The sequence below is a fragment of the Blastomyces dermatitidis genome, assembly GCF_000003525.1.
Source record: "Blastomyces dermatitidis ER-3 genomic scaffold supercont1.1, whole genome shotgun sequence".
Lineage (NCBI taxonomy): Eukaryota > Fungi > Ascomycota > Eurotiomycetes > Onygenales > Ajellomycetaceae > Blastomyces > Blastomyces dermatitidis.
The window spans coordinates 745794-770143 of record NW_025544774.1 but is presented as its reverse complement, the minus strand read 5'-3'; the positions used below and the strand labels follow the sequence as shown (position 1 = coordinate 770143).

General features: G+C 44.0%; 5 protein-coding genes across 6 annotated transcripts; 3 read left to right on the top strand and 2 right to left on the bottom strand.

Annotated features, from left to right (window-relative positions):
- Positions 1 to 3084: 3084 nt before the first annotated feature.
- On the bottom strand, positions 3085 to 3674 carry BDCG_16053 (uncharacterized protein). Its single transcript, XM_045425328.1, has one exon. The coding sequence runs from the start codon at positions 3599 to 3601 to the stop codon at positions 3095 to 3097; it is 507 nt and encodes a 168-aa protein (XP_045279010.1). The 5' UTR covers positions 3602 to 3674; the 3' UTR covers positions 3085 to 3094.
- A 2110-nt stretch (positions 3675 to 5784) lies between these two features.
- On the top strand, positions 5785 to 9627 carry BDCG_00082 (differentiation regulator). Its single transcript, XM_045415588.1, has 2 exons — positions 5785 to 6309; positions 6533 to 9627. Exon 2 carries the CDS (start codon positions 6756 to 6758, stop codon positions 9210 to 9212), a length of 2457 nt encoding a protein of 818 aa, XP_045271507.1. The 5' UTR covers positions 5785 to 6309; positions 6533 to 6755; the 3' UTR covers positions 9213 to 9627.
- A 767-nt stretch (positions 9628 to 10394) lies between these two features.
- BDCG_00081 (uncharacterized protein) lies at positions 10395 to 13587 on the top strand. The gene is made up of 3 exons (XM_045415587.1): positions 10395 to 10769; positions 11083 to 12564; positions 12726 to 13587. Exons 1-3 carry the CDS (start codon positions 10703 to 10705, stop codon positions 12914 to 12916), a joined length of 1740 nt encoding a protein of 579 aa, XP_045271506.1. The 5' UTR covers positions 10395 to 10702; the 3' UTR covers positions 12917 to 13587.
- Positions 13588 to 13783: 196 nt separating this feature from the next.
- On the bottom strand, positions 13784 to 23106 carry BDCG_00079. Of its 2 annotated transcripts, XM_045415585.1 has the most exons (7): positions 22719 to 23106; positions 20268 to 22603; positions 19867 to 20164; positions 18696 to 19767; positions 14860 to 18613; positions 14307 to 14804; positions 13784 to 14147 (listed from the first exon to the last, which is right to left on the bottom strand). In XM_045415585.1, exon 5 carries the CDS (start codon positions 17512 to 17514, stop codon positions 16750 to 16752), a length of 765 nt encoding a protein of 254 aa, XP_045271505.1. In that variant the 5' UTR covers positions 17515 to 18613; positions 18696 to 19767; positions 19867 to 20164; positions 20268 to 22603; positions 22719 to 23106; the 3' UTR covers positions 13784 to 14147; positions 14307 to 14804; positions 14860 to 16749. The 2 variants fall into 2 exon arrangements, with proteins under 2 accessions (XP_045271505.1, XP_045279009.1); XM_045415586.1 differs by lacking the exons at positions 20268 to 22603; positions 22719 to 23106 and having other exon boundaries at positions 13937 to 14804; positions 14860 to 15011; positions 15140 to 18613; positions 18696 to 19890.
- Positions 19890 to 23475, top strand: BDCG_00076 (uncharacterized protein; the record flags this gene model as incomplete). The annotated part of the gene is made up of 5 exons (XM_045415584.1): positions 19890 to 20048; positions 20131 to 20369; positions 20496 to 22000; positions 22169 to 23115; positions 23221 to 23475. The coding sequence occupies exons 4-5, from the start codon at positions 23023 to 23025 to the stop codon at positions 23473 to 23475; spliced, it is 348 nt and encodes a 115-aa protein (XP_045271504.1). The 5' UTR covers positions 19890 to 20048; positions 20131 to 20369; positions 20496 to 22000; positions 22169 to 23022.
- Between the last annotated feature and the right edge of the window lie 875 nt (positions 23476 to 24350).

The following is a 24350-nucleotide window of genomic DNA, read 5'->3' as shown; positions in this document are numbered from 1 at the left end:
TTAATAATAAGACTATTAAAAATTCTGATTCTGATCTTAGATATAATTACACAGTCAGTCTACATAGCTGTAATAAGTTATTATTTTAATATTATTTAATAAATAATCAGTATATATCTGTACAAATGTGAATAATTAGAAAATATACACTTAAAAAGTGTGATCAGAGTGAACTCAGCTGTCACTTAAATTATATTAAAAACAGAATACTGAAATTAATAATTTTCTTCATTAATTTTATGAATAAAACATGTGAAAATGATTTTGAAAAATATAAAATTTCTTAACTTCTGATAAAAACAGATCTTACAGAGAGACTTTATTTTCATAATATCAGAAACTAAGTGTTATTAAAAAGTGTTATTTTTATACAATATATATACACTTACTTCAGTGATTTACTTTTTATATATATAGCTGAGAATTGCAGCTTTCTTACACTACACAGTTCTCATTGAGATGTTATCACTGATATATAACTTATATAACTTATTAATTCATCAGACACTGTATATATACAGCTCTGTATACTGAGAGTGTATTGAGTATTATAATCTAACACAGCAATTGCTTCTCTCAGACTATATTTAATTAAAAGAGAAGAGAGATATAACTGCTGTTTTATAAGAAAAAGTAAGTAATTAATATAATAAAAAATAATTTGATTTCTTCTACATTTGTTAAAAATTTAATTAATTTATACTCTTCAATTTAAGAATTTCTAAGAGTGTTTTAATACTTTTCATATTAGCTTGAAATTAGTAATGATTTGAAGAAAAGAAAAGAGAGAAAAAAGAAATAAAAACAACTTATCTTTATAATATAAAAACAGATTGTAAAACACATTATAATACTTGAAAAAGACTCTGTAAAAGAGTAGAATAAAAAAAGAGAGAAGAAAAGTGTTACTGTAAATAAATAATAATAGAAGAAAATTGAAAGAGTGTTAAAATAGAAGATGAAAAAGTCAAAATTGATAAACTTTTTATTAAAAGATAATGAATTTTGATAATACTTTTATTCTCTAATTAATTAACAGAAGCTGACAGAGAAAAAGAAGATTGAAATTTTATTCAAATCTTGAATATGTTTCATGATTCAGAATATTGAGAAGGCAGCTCTGCTCTCTGAACATATCAATTTACTTACTGCTGAAATGAAACCTGAGACAGCAGACTAGAAAATGAAGGATTTTAAAGCATAGATTAATCTGACTGAGAACAATTTCGGTCTACGCCGATGTCCTTCTACTGGATGTGGAATCATATCAATCCGTTGAGATGGTGATGCCAGGGTGAGGACGAGAAAGGAGCATCAGAATAAAACGTCCAATTAGTGTCGTCTCACCCGTTTTTCAGGGTGCAGGGTCCTACTTGCCTGCCTTTGTTTGCTTTCTTTCGCATCCATTCCTCAAATTCACACCGCATAGATAGATAGACACATATGTGTGTGCAATCAATCCCTATCGATGAAAGCCGTTTTACCAGCCGATACGTTTGACTGGGACCCATCTGCTCGCGGAAAACATCTGATCTCTCTTTGTCAATCTAGCACTGCGCATCACACGCCGCAGCTCCCTGCCTCTATAGCCCCTGCTGTCTCGTGGCTGGTAAACGACAACGAAAGGGAATGCATGAATTGAAAAGATCGGAAGATTGGGCTAATTGATACATATCCAATCACTCGCCAAAGTCAGGTACGCAAGACTGCAGACCACTTAGTGATGCAACGTCTGGCCACGGGAGGATGGTTAGAAACTGCTCAAGCGAAGATTCGTAGGGCGAATGCGTATATTGACGTCACGGGTTTCTCAAAGAAGCATGTCAATCATTAATAGGCGTCTAGGTATTATCGCCTTACAATCCTAGACACAGCCAAAAACCCGCGTCCCCGCCCTGAATGCCCAAATTTGAAGATGTGGATGTAGCCGATCTCACACATTCATATATAAATACAGACCCACCCAGAACCCAGGGTAATGGGCAACAGCGAGACTGTTTTGACGCTCTTCCCTCTTTTTTCCCGTCTATCATACATACCATCATCTGTTAAAATGCGATGGGCTAGCATCATTGCGAAAAAGAATTCATGTAACGGGTGGCCACGCTATGGATATGCGTTGTCCAAGTTTTCTCACGAGTTTGCAACTGCGATCGATATTTTTGCCCCCTTTTATGAAGGGATTTGTGATACAGAGCCCCCCCCTGTGTGGCGTATAGGTATGTAGTGATGCGAAAGAAACATACATGGTAGTCAACTGATGCCAGCGAGAATTTCATGAGAGCAACGCTTGTCTAGTAAGTACGGTAGCGGAGCTAACAACCAGCCAGCATCGCGATCAATCCACACGACAAAAACGGTGTAAACGACATTTTTCTCGATGATCGATGTTGATTCGTAGTGACTGATACAAGAAAATAACAGGGAGGAGGTTACTATCATACGCGTTTATGTCATTCCGCGATGAGGAAGGGATATAGTAGAGATGCATGAATGCCATTTCCCCGCAAGCCAGAAAAACTAAAATAGAGGAGCGAGAAGAGCAGATGAGATTTTGGCGAGAGGTAAACCTGGCGGGCAGCTGCTGATTGAAGCTCTTTCTTTCCAACGGAGCTACAGAGTAGATACGGGCATTTTGCCGTTCTCGTTAGAAAAGCTGATGGCGGGGGTAGAGATATTACCAGCACAGACGACGCTTGCACAAACCATCCGTTCTCGGCACGCTGTTTCGAGTAGTTACCGCAGGTGCAGAGGAGATTCGTTATGTTGTGGAAGTGTGATGTAAGGGGCAGAAAGGGTAGAGCAGTCATGAGATGTTTTGAATATTGTTTATATCTGCCTAGGTATGTTCGACATTCTGATATTCTGCTCGTGATATCCTGTGGTATCTGACAGGGTTGGGCTTCTATAGGTATTGCTCCAGGTCAAGGGCCAGCCAGTCAGTCACGCATTGAGTGGCCCTTCGACTCTTTGCTTCCTCTCCTTACTATTAACCGTGCCATGCTTACTCACTCTCTGTAGTGAGTGCGCCACAGCGTACGGAAAACCACACCGTAAAGAAAATATTTTGAATATAGTGATCTTCAAAAATTAATTAATAATCACCACCACATCTATCTATAACATAAAGATTATCTATATACTCATTAGAAGGTGTAGAATCCACTGTAGATTGAGATTCTATAGAATTATCTTGTTGTGGTTGAGTGGCTGTAGATTTTGTAGGTTTGATTCCAATCAATTGAAGAGTCTTATTGAACATCTTTTTCATCTCATCTGCTCTACAGGTCGCGATCTTGCAATTGACATCCTTAATAGTGAGGACTTCACCTACTTGCACCTGCCTGCGGGAGGATTTGACAATCCAACATCTATTTGCTTGATAATGAACTGCAAGTTCATCCTCACGGTGCGCATTCAATTCCACCTGAATCATGCTACCCTTGAAGATCTTGTTCAACCACCTTGTCAAACCAGGTGTAAGGGTATTCTTCACATCTTCTAAGGTCTTGGCTGCTGCATTGATTTGATGACATAGTTTTGCAACCATCTCTGAGGAGGTTAATTGCAAGGAGACAGTGGCGGGGTAAAGTGATTGCATACATCATCATCACCATCATATATGTTGAGATCCGGGGCATCATCAATGGTAAGAGGTCTCAATCAATTGAGAATTATATCGCAATTAACTGGATACATTCCACAGTCAGCAAAGCCAGCTCTCACAGTGTCAGGTTTGAATGCTTACAGTCAGACACTCTTCAGATTAGCAAGGAATTGTCTGTCATTATACTGCTCATATCTGTAGCAGGCGGCCTCATTAATAATATCCAACTGATGAATTCATATCTTAATTACCTCTTCCTGGCTGTCATTCAATGCTCGATTCAGTGGAACCCTCATAGTCCTTGATTTCTTCCCGTTGATCCTCCCATACAAGGTGGCATATGGGACTTTGAATTCTCGCGACAGAGATGTGATTTTTAATTTTGAATTGCTTTTGTACGCGTCAACAGCTCTTTGCAACTGCTCCTCAGTGTAATTAGAAGATTTAGGCATGGTTATAATTAATGATGATTATTTGAAGATGAAGAATGAAGATATTGAAAATATTTTCTTTACAGTGTGGTTTTCCGTACGCTGTGGCGCACTCACTACAGAGAGTGAGTAAGCATGGCACGGTTAGACAAGTATTTTTTTTTTTTTTTTTTTTTTTTTTTTGAAATAGCTAGAGAGAAGCCCGCCACCGACCATATTGGAGAGGATTTTCTGTTAAGGGAACCCATGATGCAGAACGTGAAACCTCTTTTCATGGCATGGTGATCGGGCGGGTGAATATCATGTTTGCAGATTTGCCTTTGACACATCACATACATAGATAGCATGCACATGCAGTCCGAGCACATTCCCATGTGGACAGGAAACCCATAGGCATCCTATGCACGGTCGCCCGCTCTGGCATACGCTGCTGCTGCGTTCAACGCATATATTAATCCGTAACACCCCAGAAACTAGGAATCTAGGACGGAGGAAAAGACAAGGGAGACGTTCTAGGTCACAGTCTGTCACACAGCCGCCATCAGCGCCTGCATATGTATGAATTGCTGCAAGTGAGTTTTTCGGGGGGGGGAAGGTTAATTTTAAAGGTATTTGATTTGAATGATGTTGCATGAGATTTTTGATGGCGGTGCCATTCTCAAGGGGGCTTTTTTAGCACGCTCTGGATTTGCTCTTTAATGAACGAGGGGCCCCTTTGCTCTTTTTACAAAACATCTCAATCGAAACTCGGGCCCTTCGAGCGGATCCACTCAGGGATATAAATATCTTGATGCCGGAGTGTGATGATTATTAGGAGTGGTACACCAGACACTGAAACAGGACCTGCTTGCCTGGGAACCACCGCGCTAGGAGAGATAGCGCACTGGATATCGCATTTGATAGGTTGTATTATTCCCCAGCTGCAAGCGGTGGATATTCTTTGTCGAAGATGTAGAATGATGGTAAAGAAATAAGTCAGGCCCACAAAGGGGGCATATAAAAAACATTGAAGCCTCAGGTCGGCGGGATGGAACTTCGTATGTACGGAGTATGTACGGAGTATGTAAACTCGTATGAAAAGCGCGCCGTATAAATGAGAAATGTTGAAATATAAAAAGAACAACGCTAGGTTGTAACTAACTATTAACTAGGTATAGCCAGGCACCATCGCGGCTGACAGGGAGTTTGACCCTGTTTATTGGCTTCTTCCCCTGAGGCGCTGGCCAGTAAGGTATGGTGATATGTAGGCAAATTGAGGGTGGAGGTTAGAATGAAGAAGTTAGCACTCCATCAATGACATCAAATATTTTGTACAGATATTCAATTGTGAATCTTAAGTGAGCTGTTTAAGTGACTATCGCTGCTCAATCCAACCAGGAAGTTCCAATGGTAGTTACTTGGCAGAATGGGTATTGTCATCCATACCCAGACGGACTGAACACTTAAATTTACTAGGGGCATCAGAATTGAAGGATTACAATATCTTCTGCGCATGAACAGCCAGGGCAGGTGCTTGAAAGTAATTGATACTGTTTCTGAATAAATAGTCAACCGCATCCAGAAGAATCAAAGGATGGATTGGCCCGAAATCACCTCACAACTGCCGAGCTGAGGTGCGGCAAAGGGGGATCTGTATTCGTATATACAGTACAGTACATGATACGTCAGTATTACCTCAATACCAGGAATACGGCCAATAATACCACACTCGCCGCTTGTTCTTCTTCTCCTTTTCGTTCTCGCCTGCTCATCTCCAACTTCATCTTCCTCTTCCTCTCCCTCCTCTTCTCGCTCGTTCGTCTCTTCATGCCCCATCCTCTCTCCGCCTTCTCTTCTTCTTCATCTTCTTCTATCATCCACCTGTCTCTACATTGTTAATTACTTGTTTTTATCATTATATCGGTGCTTCGGCATCGCTTCGACTCTCGTTCATTTTACCCACTCTCGTTTCTCGACATTCGTTTAGCCCTCTTCTTTTTCTTATTCTATTCGCTTTTTTTTTTTTTTTTTTTTTTTTTTTTTTTTTTTTTGGCTCACTTCCTATAATACCATACCCCCTTCTTATCCTTATATATATTCATTGTTTTTGTTTTTTGACCGGAATTTGTTTCACCTTTCGCGATATCGTGTTAATCTCGCCCTTCCAAATCACCATACCATACCCAGTCCGTTTTGGAGGATATCCGCTGCTCTGCCGATTCTTTGTCTTGGACGAGATTCCCGCCCATAAACCTAGCAAAACGGAAACGTGGTTTTGTATTCTGGATCTATGTAAGGAACAACAGCCCCCAAACGAGCCCATCCCGGATGGATCCTGTATCTCATTTCAAATAGCATGAGGATGGTGTCAGTGAAATGCCAACCGCATTCACGCCCCCCCCCCTCTCCCCCTCTCCGGCTTTACATTGACTTCACCTGCCAACTTCCTCCCATCGTTCCATGCCCATAACATGGATTTGTTCTTCAGTTTAACTAATATTGTGTCTCTACCTAGCTTTTTTCCCACACAAATCTCTTCGTTTCCCCCGTCGAATTCCATAAGCGGCTGCATTTACTACATACCCTCTTTTAATTACAATCTCCTGCAACTGAACCCAGCAGTGTCATATAACTGGAACCGCTGATATTTTCTCTCTGTGATCCTATCAAACACGATCAATATAATACCGTCCTGGATCGTACTCGACCATAATTCCGTCTTATCACCAAATTCTACAATGCAGCAGCCAGGTTCTAAACTTCCTACTATGAATGCTGACGCCACTGGCTTCTCTCACGGAGCTTACACCTCAAACAACATGGGATTTGGCGATCGCAACTCTCGTAGAGCCAATATCCCTTCCATCAATACCGGTATGAATGGACAAAACCCTGCGGAGGTGACTGCCCCAGGAACGGCCGCCTTTGATATGAACTTCACCCCGCTCCTCCCATCTCAGCTTCTTCTTGGAAGCCCATTCCAGCCTGGCACGCCGTCTGCCTTCACTTCTCCCCAGTTCACTGGATTCCAAGGTTTCCCCCAGGCCAATGGGTCAGGACACAACCAGAACCAGAACCAGATGGGCAGCCCTACTCAGGCTCACCAGAACGCTCTCTCACCGCAGCTGTACCAAAGCCTGATGTCACCAGATGGATTCAATGCCTCTCAGCTCATGGCTGGCCCTCAGTCTCCAGTTGGTTCTTTCCCTGGATTTGCCAATGCAGCTTTTGGTGCCGCGAATGTCACTCTCCAGGGACCAGGGATTATCTCGGGAACAAGCCGGACCGTTTATCTGGGAAACCTTCCTCCCGAAACATCGGCAGAGGAGATCCTAGGCCATGTTCGTAGTGGCCAGATCGAGTCAGTTCGGTTGCTTCCGGATAAGAACTGTGCTTTTATCTCGTTCTTGGAAAGCAGTTCAGCCACTCACTTTCACTCCGATGCGATTTTGAAGAAACTTGCTATTAAGGGAAATGATATCAAAATCGGCTGGGGTAAGCCATCACAGGTACCAACATCCGTGGCATTGGCGGTCCAGCAATCCGGAGCCTCGAGAAACGTTTACCTAGGGAATCTCGCGGAGGATGTTACTGAGGAGGAGTTGCGGGAAGATCTGGGTAAATTTGGGCCAATCGATACGATCAAGATTGTCAAAGAGAAGTCGATTGGATTTGTGCATTTCTTGTCCATCAGCAATGCGATTAAGGCTGTTACCCAGCTACCCCAAGAGACGAAGTGGCAAGCGCCAAAACGTGTCTACTATGGGAAGGACCGCTGCGCCTATGTTTCCAAGACCCAGCAGCAGAATGCTGCCCAGTATCTCGGCATCGCTCCAGGATATGCTCACATTCTCAACTCAGCTGATCGTGATCTGATCTCAAATGCATTGGCCCAGCAATCTGTTGCAGCGGCCGCTGTTGCCACCTCCGCTGGTGGTGTAAACAATCTGGGAAACCGAACCGTTTACTTGGGAAATATCCACCCTGAAACGACGATTGAGGAGATTTGCAATGTCGTACGAGGCGGCCTGTTGCACCACATCCGCTACATTCCTGACAAACACATTTGTTTCGTCACGTTTATTGACCCGACATCTGCCGCCTCCTTCTATGCTCTTAGCAACTTACAGGGTTTGATGATCCATAACAGGAGACTTAAGATTGGTTGGGGCAAACATTCCGGCGCTCTTCCACCTGCCATCGCGTTGGCAGTTAGTGGCGGGGCATCGCGCAATGTGTATATCGGCAACCTGGATGAAACCTGGACCGAAGAACGCCTTCGCCAAGATTTCTCTTCGTATGGTGAAATCGAATTGGTCAATGCCTTGCGTGAGAAGAGTTGTGCTTTCGTCAACTTTACCAACATTGCCAATGCCATCAAGGCGATTGAGGCAATGCGCAGCCGGGAGGAATACAAGCGTTTCAAAATCAATTTTGGAAAGGATCGTTGCGGGAACCCTCCCCGCCAGATCAACAGTAATGGCCAGAACAGAGGTGATGGCCATCAGTCCTCCCCTACTTTGAACGGGAACTTACAACAAAACGGATCACAATCAAGCCCAACGAGGCCAGCGCTATCCCCTGCACCAGGATCCACAAGGTCACATTCCCAAAATGGACATGGCCGGCAAATCCCACTTGCCCCAACCCCGTCTGCCATCTTGAATGCTGGAAGCAACAATCCCCTGACACTATATCTGAACCAACTTTCTCAGCAACAGGCGCAGGAGCAAGAGAACCGTATGAATGACCCCATTGCTTTGGCAACCCTTCAGCAGCAACAACAGCAAGCACTCGCCCATCAACAAGCCACCCTCTATAACGGCGCAGGATCAAATGACCTGTCAAATGGAAACTCAATGCATCAGTCCAAAGGATCCACTCACGGATTTCTGAATGTTTCAGCTGGTACACCAACGTCGACACACCACGCCACTAGCGGTAATTCCCTGAATGTCCCGCGATCACAACATTCTCGCGCTGTCAGCCTCCCATCTTTCTCGCAAGAGGCTTTCGGTCAGGGTTCAAGCCAACCGCACCAAACCCGCGGTGGAATAGCTCATCACCAAGCTCAGGGGAGCTTCTCAGGCTTTGGCGGCGGTCTCGGTGGGCTGAACCACAACGGATTTGGGTTGTCTATCCCTAACGAAGGGTCTCTCCCTGGCTGGGTTGAAGAAGAGCTTGGGGCGAAATGAGCCATTCCGCAACTCGTCCTGAACTTTTAATCGTTTCGATTTCATGCCCTTGTTTTAACCTTTTTTGGCTTCATTTCAGGTTTTTATTTTTGTATCTCATTTACTTATTTGACTACCCTACTTTTTCTTTTCACCTTCCTATTCTTGTATTGGTTTATAATTATGTTGTTTAAATTTTGACTTAATTTTCGCGAACCTTACCTAGCCTTCATTCCCCCATGATGCGCCCAAAGGCCGGCGTGTCTTGTTCATTTTTAATTTAATTTTTTCTTGCGGCTTATTTGACACGCGGCCCTCCCGGTTGCTAATCGATTCACCAGCACTTTAATCCGAGGAAGCGAAAAAGCTGAAGACGAGGGTTTGAGCACAAGGTACACCCATCCTAGACCATATGGTTGCCTTATTACTATCTTTTTTTTTTTTTTTTTTTTTTTGGATTTCATGAAACTTCATTTGAAACCTTCATTTTGCATGCCTCTCTTTCTAGCTTTGTTTATCTGCCCTTGTTTTCTTTCCCTTTTCTCGTTATGCTAGTTCTAAACCTATCTCATCTTATCTATGTTGCTCTGTTTTGCTTTTTGTTTTTTTTATCTACCATTATTCTATTTTACGATGCCGTATTCGAGAATTTATTTAATACCTCCGTTTCCCCCCACTTTTTTCTGCTTTGGACTATGCTGCATCTGCATTGCTATCATCGTCGTCATCGTCATCATCATTATCACAACCACCACGTATATGAACTGGTTTTTGGTTGTAGTTATTTTATTTTCTCCCTTTTGGTTCCGTTTGCCCCCTACGTGCAGGTTAGTTAATACATGGAAGATGAGAGGAATTTATAGAAGAGATAAAGATTTCAAATCAGCAGAAAAAGGCTGTAACGGTTGACAAAGCGCAATTGTTTCGTTGGTCATATGCTGCTTAAAAGAGTGCTCGTTGAAATTGGAATGGATTGCTTGACAGGGGGCATAACCTGTGATACCCTCTAGTCTTCCCCTTACTATTAAAATATTCTTATATACAGTTACCGATAGGAAGAAATACAAAACAGGGTTAATTATGATTCAATAAAAAGGTCTCGCTATGACCTGAAGTTTAAGGTTTTATATCATGTGATGCACCGGAACGACTAGCCCTTCCAAGCTTTAGGCTTTATCTCTCATTCTTGCCGCAGAACAATAACGTCAACATCAAAAATAGAACTCAACGGAAGCTATGTTTCCACACGGCTAAACTTCAACCCTTTTATTATCAGGAACCCGCATTAACTTGACGAGGACTTTGTTACTTTTGTGGTTTGACCTATTCGATCCTTCGTGACAAACGCTGTCTGTGTCTGCCCTTTTAACGCTGCGCAGGTAAAGTCGTATCATATACACAGCGTAAGGATATTGGGGGAGCGAGGCAAGCTACTTTGTGACGGAGATCAAGGGGGAGGGCGCAATATTTTCCGTCCTTTTTATATAGGAAAGAAACGTAAAGTGATAAACATGTCGTTGCCGCCGGAACATATTCGAATCAAGCGGAGGAGAGAGGAGGAGCCGGTTGAAACTTTGTGTGGGTGCTTTTCCTTTTTATATAACCCTCTTGTTTTGAATGCAATTTTGAACGTGGCTTGCCAGGCGTATATTGCTGCTCTGGATGAATGGCTAGATATCCATTTCTAGCTTTTCAGGCCGCATGTATTCGAAATTCTGGTGTTCTTGTTTTACCATTTATGAAGCACTCAAGTTTCAAATCGGTATCTTGAAAGGCAGGCTTCTGCTGTTGGGTTCTAATGTTTTTACTCCGCGTTTACCGGCCTTTTTTCGTTTTTCTTTTCTTTTATTTTTTGCCCAGGACTCTCCCCTTCTGACTCACTGATCGATAGATATTCAATCTCAGATACATCAGCCCAAAAGGCGGTACACGGACTTCTGCTTTCAGCGTGTCGTGCGAACGCCTGATGGCGGTGTTAGAGCCAAGGCCGGTGTCGACGCATCACCCACACTTTCCCCTGGGGAGTCTATCACGGGCCCCAGGTCAGTGAGTACGTCTAATATCAGACTTGGGGTACCGCTTGTGCGAGCGACGGTTCCTAGATCAGAGTTCCAAAACAAGCCAATTATGTCAAAGAAGGAAGGCTTATTAGGGAAAGGCCTTACCCCTCCGTCCGCATCGTCATCATCGGCCTTGCGAACCTCGCATGCTGCTAAATGCTCTGTTACTCCAGTGAAAAATCGCTCCGGGTCTTCTTCGGTTATAAGCTCCCCTTCCTCTGCTCTACGTCGGTTTCATATAATCGTTCCTAGTGGCGATTTTACAAGTCCCTCCCGAAAGCTTCTACATAAGGTCTCGGGAGGCATCCAAAAGAATAGAGGTAATCGGGTAATGAGCCGGGCAGTGGTCATCGAAAAGCGACCTCATCAAGTAGATGATGTGAGGGCGTCGATTGTACTTGATGACCTAGCAGCCAAGATAGGGGAAGTTAAAGTCAGTGGTGATGCTCCGGGAGCGTCACCTACAGCCCCGAAGGGCATTACCAAGTCAGCTGTTACGGCCGAGATATCAACCACTCCTGCTACTCCAAGAAAGCGTCATGTTGTCAACGATGCCGAGAAGCGATGGAGGGCAGAATCTAAAGCATCCCGATATTTCGATCGAGCGCAGCAAGCTCGAGAAAAGGAGCAAAGAATGAAAAGTGCTCAGTCCATGCACGAAGATCCAAGCTTATGGGACCATGACTCTGATCAGCTTGCTACGGAGCTGGCAGAATTTGCCCATGAAATAACTGCTGACTCCGAAATGTCTGGATTTTCTCCTAAGGCTCCTCCACGAACTCCTCCACGAAGGCCAGGTCGGTTCGTTGGAATCTCCCCGAACAAACACGTTCTTACACATCGACCGCGGCTTCCGAAAGTGAGCGATGATTCGTTAGGGACATCACGTACAGGTTTTGACGGAGCAGGTGATTCTGGTGATGTGAAGCACCTCATAGATGCTGCCCTATCTACGGATGCTTCAATGGTTGAGCTACCACGTCAGCACGATGAGGTAGACGTTAGGGACAGCAACTTCATCCCACCAAAGAAACAGATTGCGACGTTTGAAACAGCTAGCGACCTTGATAGTGAGGATGACAATGACGAGAGCTATGTTTACGATGAATTTATTAGGCGCCCCGTTGCGGAAGTCGCTGCTGATCCAAACACTGCCCATCTTCTTAACGGCGAGTGGGCTAGTGAACATGGAATTGCGCCGAAAGATATTGGTGTGGTAGTGATTACGGAAGAAGATATTCACTTCTGGGAAGCCTTTGCAGAATCCGACGAGGAAGGGAAAGGGTGGGATTCGGAAGATGAAGATTCTAATGGTACTTTACTTTTTTACGCTCTCTAATTGAAATATTCCTCCTTGTCCTCACCTACCTTGCTGTTTTCATTTGCCTTTTCATTCAACTATCTTCCTCCTTGCCACTCGTACGGTACCCAGGCGTTAGTTTCTGGTGGTTGCTGACATTTATTCCTGTTATAGCTGAAGATAACCCAGCAAATGAATACCCCGATGAGGACCTAGACTTCGATGACGAATTTGATGACACCAATGCGGCTTACAGAAATTATCGCCACAATGCGTCTGACGATGAAGAGTTTGATCCAGACTATGAGAATTATGAGTATGGATGTGGTGTTTCCCATGGCGGCGACTCCGATGATGATTACTAGACGGATTACGTAGTTGGTTGGAAATCCGTCTCGCGCCAACTTAGCACGTATACGGCTAGCTTTACATAACTTCAAAACATCGCCACAACGTGAAATGAAATTGGAGACGTCTTTCTAACGTTTACATGTCGCTAAACTGGCTTATTAGGATTTGGGATGCTAGTTGTCCTAGGTTAGTGTTATACCCTCCGGGGGAGAAGGGGACGAGGGGGCCACAACGGTTACATGATTTTTTTCTTTCTTTTTTTTTTTTTTTTTTAATCGTGCATGGATTGTATGTATATGTAAGATAACAGGGGGATCGAGTCGAGAAGCCAACTGAGGTATGGAGATAGGTCTGACTTATTTTTTCTACTCAGTGTGATATCACCCTCGGCCTCGGACTTTTGCATTCTATCTAGCCTCGTGTTGAAGAGCCACTGCAGGAATAGAATAACATGTGTGTGGACTTTTCTTGAATAGCAGGTTAAAACAATATTAGCAGATGGGGGCCTGCTTTTGTGGTCTAAGCTTTCTCTTACTCCTACTGGGATAGATACACCCTACAATGTCTCAGTGTAAGTTTGCCTTTGGCGCAATGCTGGAAGTTTCCAAAAAAAAAAAAAAAAAGAAAGAAAAAAAAAAAAAAAAAAAAAAAGAAAAAAAAAAAAAGAAAAAAAAAAAAAAAGAAAGAAAGAAAAAAAGAAAAAGAAAAGAAAAGAAAAGAAAGAAATTCGAAAGAAATTCCATGTGTGTGCACGGGTCTGGGATCTTTTGCAAGTTAATTTGTATCTAGGTCTGTTATGACGTCCATATACATGTATTCCGTGCAAATACTCTATACATATATCTAAATATATTTATATCAAATACAACAGAGACGGCAGAGGATTCTCCCCCTCTCCCCTCCCTATCCTTCTGTCATATCTGTAATTTCTATTTTTATTCCGGAAGCAGAGTATAATAAAGTATAATAGTAGCTGAAGGGAGCTGAACGTGCTTCTCAGCCGTTTTCGGGGAATTCAAAGTTGGTTTGGCAACCTATGGTAATCCTGTAGCCTTTATCAAGGGACGATAAAACTTGCCCATTCCCCCCACCAAATACGTGGACGCGTGGTTAATGACGATTGTTTCAGTTGAGGGTATTTTGGGCACGATAATATAGAGCGCTTTGTGATATATATTCGGGGCTATGCAGAGAGGGTAGGCGATTGGCTGTATTAGGACGTGACGAGTGAACCATCTGGATTTTCTGCTGGATTTTTAATATATACAGACTTATAGATGACCTTTGGTAAGAAGGTTTACATATATATAGTTTTGAGGTTACAAGAGCCCCTCTCGTAGAGGTTGAATGAATGACAGACAGTGTTGTAGTAGTAATTGGTACTGGAAAATTGCCTGTACATACCTGCTTGGAATCTTCACCTATGTAGTACCATGTTAAGATTATGTGCGGCGAGTCAGTTGGTGATTAATGGCCAAATCAGGTTCATCCGCAATATCGTCTATATTTTGGAGTCTTGGAGGATTTCCCCTGACCGATGATGTACACACAAAAATCATGTAATTAGAGTAAAAGACTGCTTGAGATCTGCATACACCTCAGTGGAGGTAGCCAGATGAGTGGTTGGAAATACATTCTGCCCTCAGACTAAGATGCTGTGGGGGGAGTCTCCTGCATAGTCTCTGACTGAAATAGGAGAATAAAAGGAATAATAATAATAATAATAGTAATAATCGTCCATATATTTATGCCGAGCCCTTTCGTCATCTTTCTCCAGGGCCACCAAGCATGTAGATCCTTCTTGACTCCTTCACGCATATCCCATTTGAGGCCTTACAAACCCCCAGCCAGGGATAAGAAATCAGATCCAGGAGGTTTGACCACAAGGCGTGAATCATTTGACTAGGGTCACTGTCAGTAGCCTTGCCAATGCAGTTTGGATGTACATGTACATTACTTTCCAAGTATTGCCACTCAGCTGCGAATGAGCATATTCTATTTCCCCCATACAACAGATTTGCTGCTATATATAGGCAACGATCTGGCCTAGGAGGGCGGTGGTTAATGCACGTCACCGGCAAGGGAGTAGGTAGTGGTGAGCTAGAGCGTCTTAGATTTGAGAAACCAAAACAATGTGTTGTTCATCGTGCTAGTATATATAAGAAGGAAAATTAATTTAGTCATGGATGGGAAAATGGTAGTGAGGTGATGCATGGGATATGGTATTAAGATCTTACTAAATCAGCATTGTTCGTCGCAATCAAGTTGTTGTGCACTGGACATATTCAGCACATCATCATCTCTGCACCCCCATAATATTGATTTTTCATATTTTTCAAAGACTCTAACTCTTTCTTGTTTATTCTAATTCTAATTCTAATTATGAGCTCTCTAATCTATCCTTCTACACTAAGATAAAAGAGGGTTGAGTGGGGGGTTGACAGAGTGTGTGTAATATGGGTGAGGTGTATTTTAGAGGGAGTGCTCAGAATTGTGGGTCTTCAACCAACAAAAAGATTCGAGATGAAGATTAGTTAACTTAACTACATCATTATGAAGAAAAAAAAACGCCTCATAGCCTCTAGGAAGCAAGCAATAGCACACGCCTGAGGAAAACTGAGGGGATATTCCGTTGGCTTCCACACAACGGGGTCTAAAGCGACCGGCCCCGATCACGTCAGCGCTCCTACTGTAGAATGGCGTGTGGAATGGACAGGCGGAAGCTGGGGGTTAATCTTCTCTCTTCACACGGAGCCGCGAGCGTCCGAAGCGAGGGAAATCTGGCCTCCTGTGAGACAGGCGGTGCGGAGTGGAGAGAGAGCAAAAGTGGGCGTTAGGTGGGGTCCGTCAGCCGCTCGAGATAGCTGGAAAACGAGAGCTAAACTAGAAGTGGGTCAGGTATGGGATCTCAAAATTCCGTGTTGAGTTTAGCGGGGGCTAAGTGAGGACTCAGTGAGGAGTCGGCAGAATCCCTTGAGCGCGCGAAGCAAGAAGGCCGGGGACATTTTGTGGAATCTGTCCGTGGGCCGATGGAGGGAATTATTCGGCACTTAGAAGAAAGAGGAGGGCGTAGGAGTGAAGGGATGTAGTTATATGCCGATGGGACAGGACTCGGAAGCAAAAAAATAATATATAAATATCGGTGGTGCTAAAATGCAATGCTAGATGCTGGAGCAGATATCTTTATACATATAAAACGGAAAACCCAATGGAACGAGTAAATAATAGAGGCGTAGAAAATCATAATATAAGACAACAAGAGTGAAATGAAGGGGACTAAAAAGAGTATAGAGATAAAAACAAGAGCGCCGAGCCATCTCAGGGAACCAAAACAAACAAAACAAAGACTAAAACAAAAAAGTGCGCGAGAACATGACAGACACCCCCATTCCCCAGGCCGCCGATGATTTATAAGTAGATAGCCTGAAGTTGCCCCTGTCTAAATTCGCTCGCTGCACATGGGACGATTCACCCCGGTTACATCCTGCCGCCAGGCCCAAGCAATTCCTTTTTTAACTCCGGTAAGTAGAGAAAACCAAACCAAAAGAAATCTTTGTGTAAATGCGAGAGAATCGTAATGCTGGATATGGCGATGTTGGCGGTTCAGGCACAGAACAGAATGGTAGGTGGAGAAGCCGAAGATGTTCCGAGCCGCCGAATTCTACTTGTCCGGCCCGGCGATGGAATATGCGACGGTGGGATCGAAAGGCTCCAGGAAACAAAAGAGTCGTAGAATAATAATGGAACTGGCTCGTTATAACTGGAAACAGAATGTCCAGGGTATATAATTGCCACGATAAGCAAAGGGATGGATCATAATCGTTTAAAAAAGGTATGTTTAACAACTTCACTGAGAACCATGCCATTCCCTCATCCACGGAAACCTGACTCCCGTCCACTTGATAACCCCGTATTGCGGTAAATCCTCATTGAAATCACTCCTGGAATTCCCGTCACTACCACTGCTCACGTTTTCACTGCCATTCTCGCCGCTCCCGCCGCCGTTGCCGCCGCTGCGTCTGCGACGCTGTTCTCGGAGCGTCGGACAGTTCTTCTCTTTTATGAATCTGTAGTATTTACACTGAATGCCCTGGAACCCTTTCCGCTGGCGATTGGGAAACTGGGCGTTAAAGCTCTCACGGACCTCCTTCCACTCCTGGCGTAGATCAACGCGATGGTACCAGATGAAATACATTTCTTCTTCATCGTATTTGGGCCGTGGCGCACGGCGTCTTTCGACAATCGCAGACGAGCTACTTGAAACGGATGGGAAGCGTTCTCTCGGGTAGAGGCCTGGAGAAGAGTGTGCGGAAGAGGAGCGTGGGGTCTGGTGGAGATCTGAATATCCTGTATGGCCTTCTATGGATTGATGGTTACTGGTGTGATTCTGAGCTGGGTGGTAATGTGATTGACGATAGGGAAGGTCTGAGTAGTTTTGATGATGGTGTTGGTGTTGATGTTGCTGATAGTGGCGGGGAGAAGTTGGAGGGATGGAAGTGGAGTCAGAGGTATGCCGGGGTGGATTTAGCAGAGCACCAATGGATATTCGAGAGGTTTGTGAATCATTTGCTGGTTGAGGAGGGTATAGGGCTCGTCGTTGGCTGTATTCCATATTGTCTCTCTCCTCGCCCCCTGAAGGAAACTGTCTATAGCAGGTTCGTTGGTCGCTGCGTGCAAGAAAAGAGGAGTCAAGTTCCTCACTTGCTTTGACGTCCGCAAGAGATGGAGCACTTAAGTGCGGTTATATCCTTATAAATTTAAAGAGGAGGATAAATGTAGTCGGAGGTTGCTTTGCTTTGGTACGGCTACTTTCATTGCACTGACGTGATGCCTGTTGAAAAGGAGAGAAAAGTATCGTCCACGAGATCAGCCCAGAATCGAAGGGGAATGCGGGAAGCTTTGCTCCCGGCAAAGGCGTAATCCTTGGGGTTGACCAGGCTGATAAGTTGGAATTGGAGCAAACCCGAGGGATGAGGGATGAATAGGTAGTGAGCCCAGTGGGAAGTTCCAGTATATACTGTACGAAGTCGATATCGAGCTCCCTCGAGAAGCCAGACAAGACGAAGAACAGGGTGGAATAAAGTGAACAAATTTTAGAGTTTATTCGAGAAGCTGGAGTGTATTTCTTTTTATATGGAACAGGCCATGTCCTGGGACTTTGCTATTGTCGTATTCTTGCTGGATATCCTTGTGGAGAAGTCAGGATAGTTGGGCTAGGACGAGATGGGGGCCGATCTATACTATCGTCTCAGGATAAAAAAACAAAAAAGAAGCGTCAGTACTAGCCAGCGAAGCGGGATTCGATTATATTTATAGTCTCTGCTGAAATTTAATGTAGAGGCGGCCTTAAGCAGGTTAAAATAATTAAAAAGGAAATAGAGGATAAGAGAGTGAGACGCCTCGTTTTCGTCCACAGTGGAGGAGTCGGAGGGAGGGCGCGGCACTGTTTTATTATATGAATAAATTATCATCATTCGTCCCGCCTGCGCTTCTTTCAGTGCTTAATACCCGTAATAATATGCATGGAGCCCAGCCCAGGCGGCTTTTTCTGCTCTTCATAAACCCTAAACAGCAATAGAGAAAGCCATCGGTCCTTGTTAACTGGGCTGTTGGACTGGGTAAATCAAGAGCTAGCAGCCAGCGTAAGAATAATGTAGGGAAACAAAGTCCCAATGCGACGGTAATCATCACCTTACTTGATACATCTGCCGCTGTAATATTCGCATATTATTTATTTAGTTAACGAGCGGATAATCATGCAGGTATTTTATATACGTAAGGAAAAAACCACACCTTCTGCTTCCTTTTTTTTAATCTCCACCCCACAGAGCAGTGCCACTCCCCCCTTTCCCGCCACACCCCTCCTCTGCTCTCCCCGTCATGGATTCATGGCCCACTCCAAACCTGCAGGTTTCTGCAACGATTGCAAGCTGACAGGAGGGCGGCCGCAAACCGCTAGCGGAAAGAAGAGCAGCTTCAGGCCGCTGCTGATAACTACGCCTTCTGAGCTGCTGCTGCTAATTTTGAAAAGCCAAGCCATTCAGTTGCCACCGTCCCAGAAATGACTCGAACGTGTTTCTGCAGAACCCCACGTCACAGAAGGTATTATTGGTGTCGTCCCGGGGGGGGGGGGGGGAGGAGAGAATCGGACGAAAGCGACGAACAGCGGCTTTGGCTGGAACCTGAAGTTTCCGCAAGTCTCAGCAAGAGGGCCAAAGAGATCGATCCCACAAACCAATCAGGCGCGGCAAAGCGTCCAGCGAAGTTGGCGAGTTGGGGGGGATTTTGGTTGGCTAATGCAAAAAGGGCCTTGTATGAGGCTCCGAACTGCTGCAAAACGGGGATCAAACGCGCCGCGGCGTATTGAAAAAATAGACAAGGGTTTGAAAACACTGGTTTTTGTGCAAGTAAGATAAAGGATGGGTTCGATTTTTTAAATTACATACAGACTACAGCCTCCAGCCTACAGGCGCGGTCTTCGCCTTATTTAGTCTGCCAAGTGGGACATGTTCTGCGCCGGGCTCACATGGATTAGAATGGAATGCAAATGATGCAACCCTGCAGAGTCCGGCAAGGGCGAGTGAGCCATTTGAAGACGGCGGAAATATGGGGTTGAAGGCCTCCAGTTAGACGCCAAAATCCTTCCCTGTCGACTATTTTCGGGTCGTAAAATAACGACGTGCAGGAAGTTGATGCTGTATTTTATTTATTTTTATGCTTGTTTGGGTTTGGGTGCGCTGCAGTGGTAACTCGTGGCGCGGTCATCTATTTTAAAACATAATTTGCACTCCTCTGGACACATTATTATTGTGTTCAGCATCCAGTTCACGACGAGACGAGACGAATATAATAGTATAGTATGGCGCTGACAATTCCGTGCCCCGAACACGAGATATAAGTTATTATTATCGTTGCTTTGGTGACTTTTGCACTCCCCCCTCGGGTCGAGACACGCTGGACTTACCGCAAAGGTAAAAATGGAATAAAGAAAATTTATAATAAGCCTATCCCGATAACCAGAAACCAGCACACCATGATCTGCAAGAAGGCAGCCAAGGAGAAATCGAACAGCGTGTATTGGTTCTGCTGTGGTCACCGGGCAGTTTGTATGTACAGGAGCACATCTGTACATTACTAGGCGCAAAAGTATATATCCCCTATCTCCCACTTGCTGGTGGCGAAATGCTGCAGCTCCGGATGTGGGTACCTTACTCTAACGTAATCACAGATTTATACGATTCCCGGCGTTGCAAATGCGTGTTCTGTATCTTCAACAGTCAGAAGCAGATCAGGAACCAAGCGCCACGACCAATCTAAATACGATTGGGGTTGGACAGGAATCTAGAGACCTTGCGCTATTCCTACCTAACTGTAACCAAACGTGCCTGACATTCAACTTGGCATCAAATTTCCCTGTCCAAGGGCGGAATTCGACTGTTGGTGATGGATAGGAGAGGTACAGTGCATGTGAGCTAACGGAACATTATTTTACGCACATATATGCTTGCTCAAAGTTCAAGCTTCCTCAACTCCTGGCTGCTAGATGGGATAAATATAGTATATCCTGCAGCATTATACTGATCTTCACTTTAGGTAGAAATAATACGAAGGGCTCATCGGCGGCGTCCGTTCCGATCCTGCTCCCCTTTATTATTTTTCGGGAATTTAAGGGTTCAAGCTTCGACGCATGCCGCAAAAAGCTCGCCCCAAATTTACCGCGTTTCTAAAATAGCCTTGCATGTTGATTTCGTGTGGAGCCCTTTCTGGAAAGGCAGTGTGATGGGTCCATTTTAGTTTATCGCTGGCGGGGCCGCTAACTGACTAAGTCGAGAGTCGGTGTCGGTTCCACATCGACGGCGAGAGAAAGTTAACCCACTTGACCTGTTCAGCTGTTCCCCTTCATGGGAGGAGTTCGCCCTCTGTTGCCAAGTCGCGAAGGGACAAGGGCAGCGTGCTAATAATCTAGCACCCATGGATGGCGGGATGGAAGCTCCCGGGTATCCGCAGATATTCATCTCATATTCTCTTGTGCCCCCGCTATCCAGAATTGATTTTGCAGTAATCCGTAGGTGGTGCACTCTATCTGCAATTTGCGAAGGGCTGTTTAGGATATTGTACCAATGTGGGCATCAAGCCAGGAAATTCACCACTGGAAAAATGCCACTGAGAACATGTAGATCAGGGAAATATCCTGATGTAGAACGAAAGCGGAATCACGGAGGGCGAAAGAGAACATCGTTAAGGGAATGACATTTGCCGGATTTATTTTATTTTCCGCCATAAAATGTGATGGAACACCAGGCCATGACGGTTTTGTTTCGACCAGTGAAATGAAACGGAAACTAAGTCGATGTCGTTTAGAGATCGTTGTCGCATGTAAAATGGAATGTGGCGGTGGTAGGCATGTTTGCATGGTTAGAATTTGCAGGACTAAAGGCGTGAGCCTTATCCGTTGTGTGCTCGCCGTAGTCTCATAGGATGGCGATGTACGCCTATAAAAGGCAAAACGAACAAAGCTTTTTGCTGCGGAAATCTATCCGAGAGGATGAGCAAAGAGCAAGGCCACATGCAGTACAAATGTCGAGAAGGCAGAACATGGAATTATAACAAAAAGCGTTCTGGAAACGATAAAAGCAGGAGACAGGTCCGGAGCGCAGTTGCTTCAGCATGTCCTGTACCAGCAAGGCACATGACGCTCTCGCAGACGTCGCATGAAGGCCCTACGACGATGCATACGTAAATGGATCCTACCTGTAGCCTGGCATCAGAATAGAGACGGGATGAAGATTTCCAATTTTCACTCTCTCGGGATCCTTTGTCCTGAACATGTCGACGCCGCTTTTTTGTGGCGTTCTGCTATTTATCGCTTCATCCCGTCCAACACAGTCTAGGGCTTCATCTGTGTCCATGCCAAGAGGCAGGACAAGCAGTCCTAAGATTAACAATGTTTTTGGCGAAGGAACCGTGACTCTGAGAAATTTGACGAGGTGATGGAAGATCCAGCGTGTGCAATCAGAGACAGTGTTACACTAGACCCTGGCCGCACCAAGGGTTTAATAGTGAGGGGCCAGGAGGAGGAGCCAAATTCAAAAAGAAAGGTTTGTTTGGTTTCCTTCAAATTCAAAGAGTTATCATGACCCTGAAGTGTGGGGGTATTCTTATTCTTACCTACCCGGACTGTATTGAATCCCATGATATTGATTGTCCAACCGAAAGTACTGTAAAATATGGAAAATAATTGATAGTCTAAGCGCCGGCAATTACAGGATCGACAAACTTCAACGCATGGCCAAACTCTCCACGGGAGGGGACCTGGGGTTTCTAACCTTTTGAGCTTTTGGGAAATGTCCGTTGGCAAGAGAATGGATGTCTGTGTTTAACCGTGAGATCTGGGAATCTACACCGCCCTCCGGCCATCACACGTCGCCAGACGGTGTCGAGCTTTGGCTTTTGGTGTGATTGAAAGACAGGTTAGCTAGCAAGGAGTTTGCGGCCTACGTTGTTTTATCAGTTCTCTCCCTTCGAGCGGCGACGACCTTCTGAAAGAATGTAGGGCTTGGCATGCGTCGTACGATCTGCTCTCATTGTCGCAGAAAAGAGAGCAGCCTCGCCAATGGTTGATCAGTGTCATTTTTATTTGTTTTGCTGTCTTTCGTTTTATTGTGTTGTCGATGCCTTACGACCCGACCCAAGCTTGGGCCCTATAAAATGCTAATGTTCTTAGTAGCGGAAGCCCAGTTTGGTTAACAGAACAAGCAAAGTAACATTGAATTGGCTTCCGGGTAGGGGGTCACATGGAGCGATTTTAACGGGTACCAGTAATGACCATCTGTGTTCATTATTATTCCTGCTGAACCGCCAGACGGGATAGAAATCCGAAAATATATCTGCCTGGGAAAACCATTGGAAGGACGACGGCGGTAGGGATCAGATGCGATGCAAACTTTAGAATAAGCGCGTTCACTTGCAGGAACGGATAGATGATAGGCCAAAGTGGTCAAAACTTCTCAACAATCCAGTCGCTCTAAAGCCAATCCCTCTACTCCGTAAAGCTTCACACCCTTTCAATGGTAGCCTAAAGGCCGTCTGTGGCTCTCGCTTCCATGTTTTCTTTGTTCCCATGAAAAATCCGTGGTGGCCATCATCGACGTGTCAGGTCAGGTGGGTAACCAACGCTGCAGCACAATCAAACTGCCCGCCCTCAATCAAACGAGTGAGTGGTTGACGGGAATAAAAACGGTTTTCCGTCACGGGCATTTGACTGGCTTCTGAAAACCCAACGGGGTTGGCGTGGCAAGGCGAGGCTCTGACTGGCCAGAGATCCCTGCCGCCCAGTCGCGCGGCTTTCAGCCTCAACCGCAGCTCTGGGACGCAGCAGCCAGTCAGAGATCTGATCCATGATGCAAGTGCCAGGAAAGTGCGAGGCCGGCCTGCACAAGACTTGAGCCACGCGATGCCCCAGGCCACAATTCGACTCCAAAATTGGGCCAAGCCGGTCGAAGCCACAGGCAGACCTTCCAAGATCCTAGCAGTGGATAAGCCCGGTTGTCAAAACCGTCTGCCGCGCGACTAGGGAGTTTTCCCCTGAAGAATAGGTCGCTGTAATTTACTCCAGCTTTTCGTTACTGTGTAACGGTGTCTTCGTACCATTCAGGAATTAGTATTATTATTTATTTATTTATTATTTTTCAAATACAAATGACAAAGGGAAAAAAGAAAGAAAGAACTGTTATCACAGTGACACAAATAAATGCACAAACTTGGAAAAATGATGATTGATTAAAGCCTGTTCAGCAATTTTCTCCAAACAGTATCAGTCTGTCAGAGATGTATAGAAAGTGAATATTAATCTTTTAACAGTGTAAATCTTCATTATTGTCATCTTTCTCTATATAAATAGTAATCTGTTTAATGTTCTGATATTACTTATATTACTTATTTTATAAAATTAGATATTAACTAAGATTTAATTCTAGTATATTTAAATCTATATTAAAATTTATATTTAAGTGAATTATATATATCTGTAAATTAGCACTGAAGAAGTCTGAGAGAATACTTCTCTTCTTCTTTCTTCTTCAGTGATTAACTCTATTTATATCTAAATATATTTTTTATTTATTATTTTTTATATACTATTAGTTTTTCACAGTATTCATTTGTATTTCATAATTTTAATTATTTAGAATATTCAAGAAATAGTTGATTAAATAATAATTATTATATTAAATTAAAATATTAATACTTAAGAAATTTTATAAAATATAAACTTATAAAAAATTATTTTTGAAAACTCAGATAATAAGAAATTTAACCTAGTTATAAAGAAAATTTTAAATAAGATTATTTTTAAGTATAATCTAGAAGAAATGTTCAGTCACTGAATAATATTATAACTAGACTGACTACTGAGATTATGAATTTCACATTTAATCTTATTTAATCTAG

Excerpts from the sequence above, each read along its gene's own strand:
- BDCG_00082 (XM_045415588.1), top strand. The coding sequence starts at position 6,756 with ATGCAGCAGCCAGGTTCTAAACTTCCTACTATGAATGCTGACGCCACT.
- BDCG_00081 (XM_045415587.1), top strand. The coding sequence starts at position 10,703 with ATGTCGTTGCCGCCGGAACATATTCGAATCAAGCGGAGGAGAGAGGAG. Across the intron at positions 10,770-11,082 it reads GGAGCCGGTTGAAACTTTGT|ATATTCAATCTCAGATACAT; the intron begins GTGGGTGCTTTT and ends ACTGATCGATAG. Across the intron at positions 12,565-12,725 it reads GGAAGATGAAGATTCTAATG|CTGAAGATAACCCAGCAAAT; the intron begins GTACTTTACTTT and ends TTCCTGTTATAG.
- BDCG_00079 (XM_045415585.1), bottom strand. The coding sequence starts at position 17,514 with ATGGAATACAGCCAACGACGAGCCCTATACCCTCCTCAACCAGCAAAT.
- BDCG_16053 (XM_045425328.1), bottom strand. The coding sequence starts at position 3,601 with ATGCAATCACTTTACCCCGCCACTGTCTCCTTGCAATTAACCTCCTCA.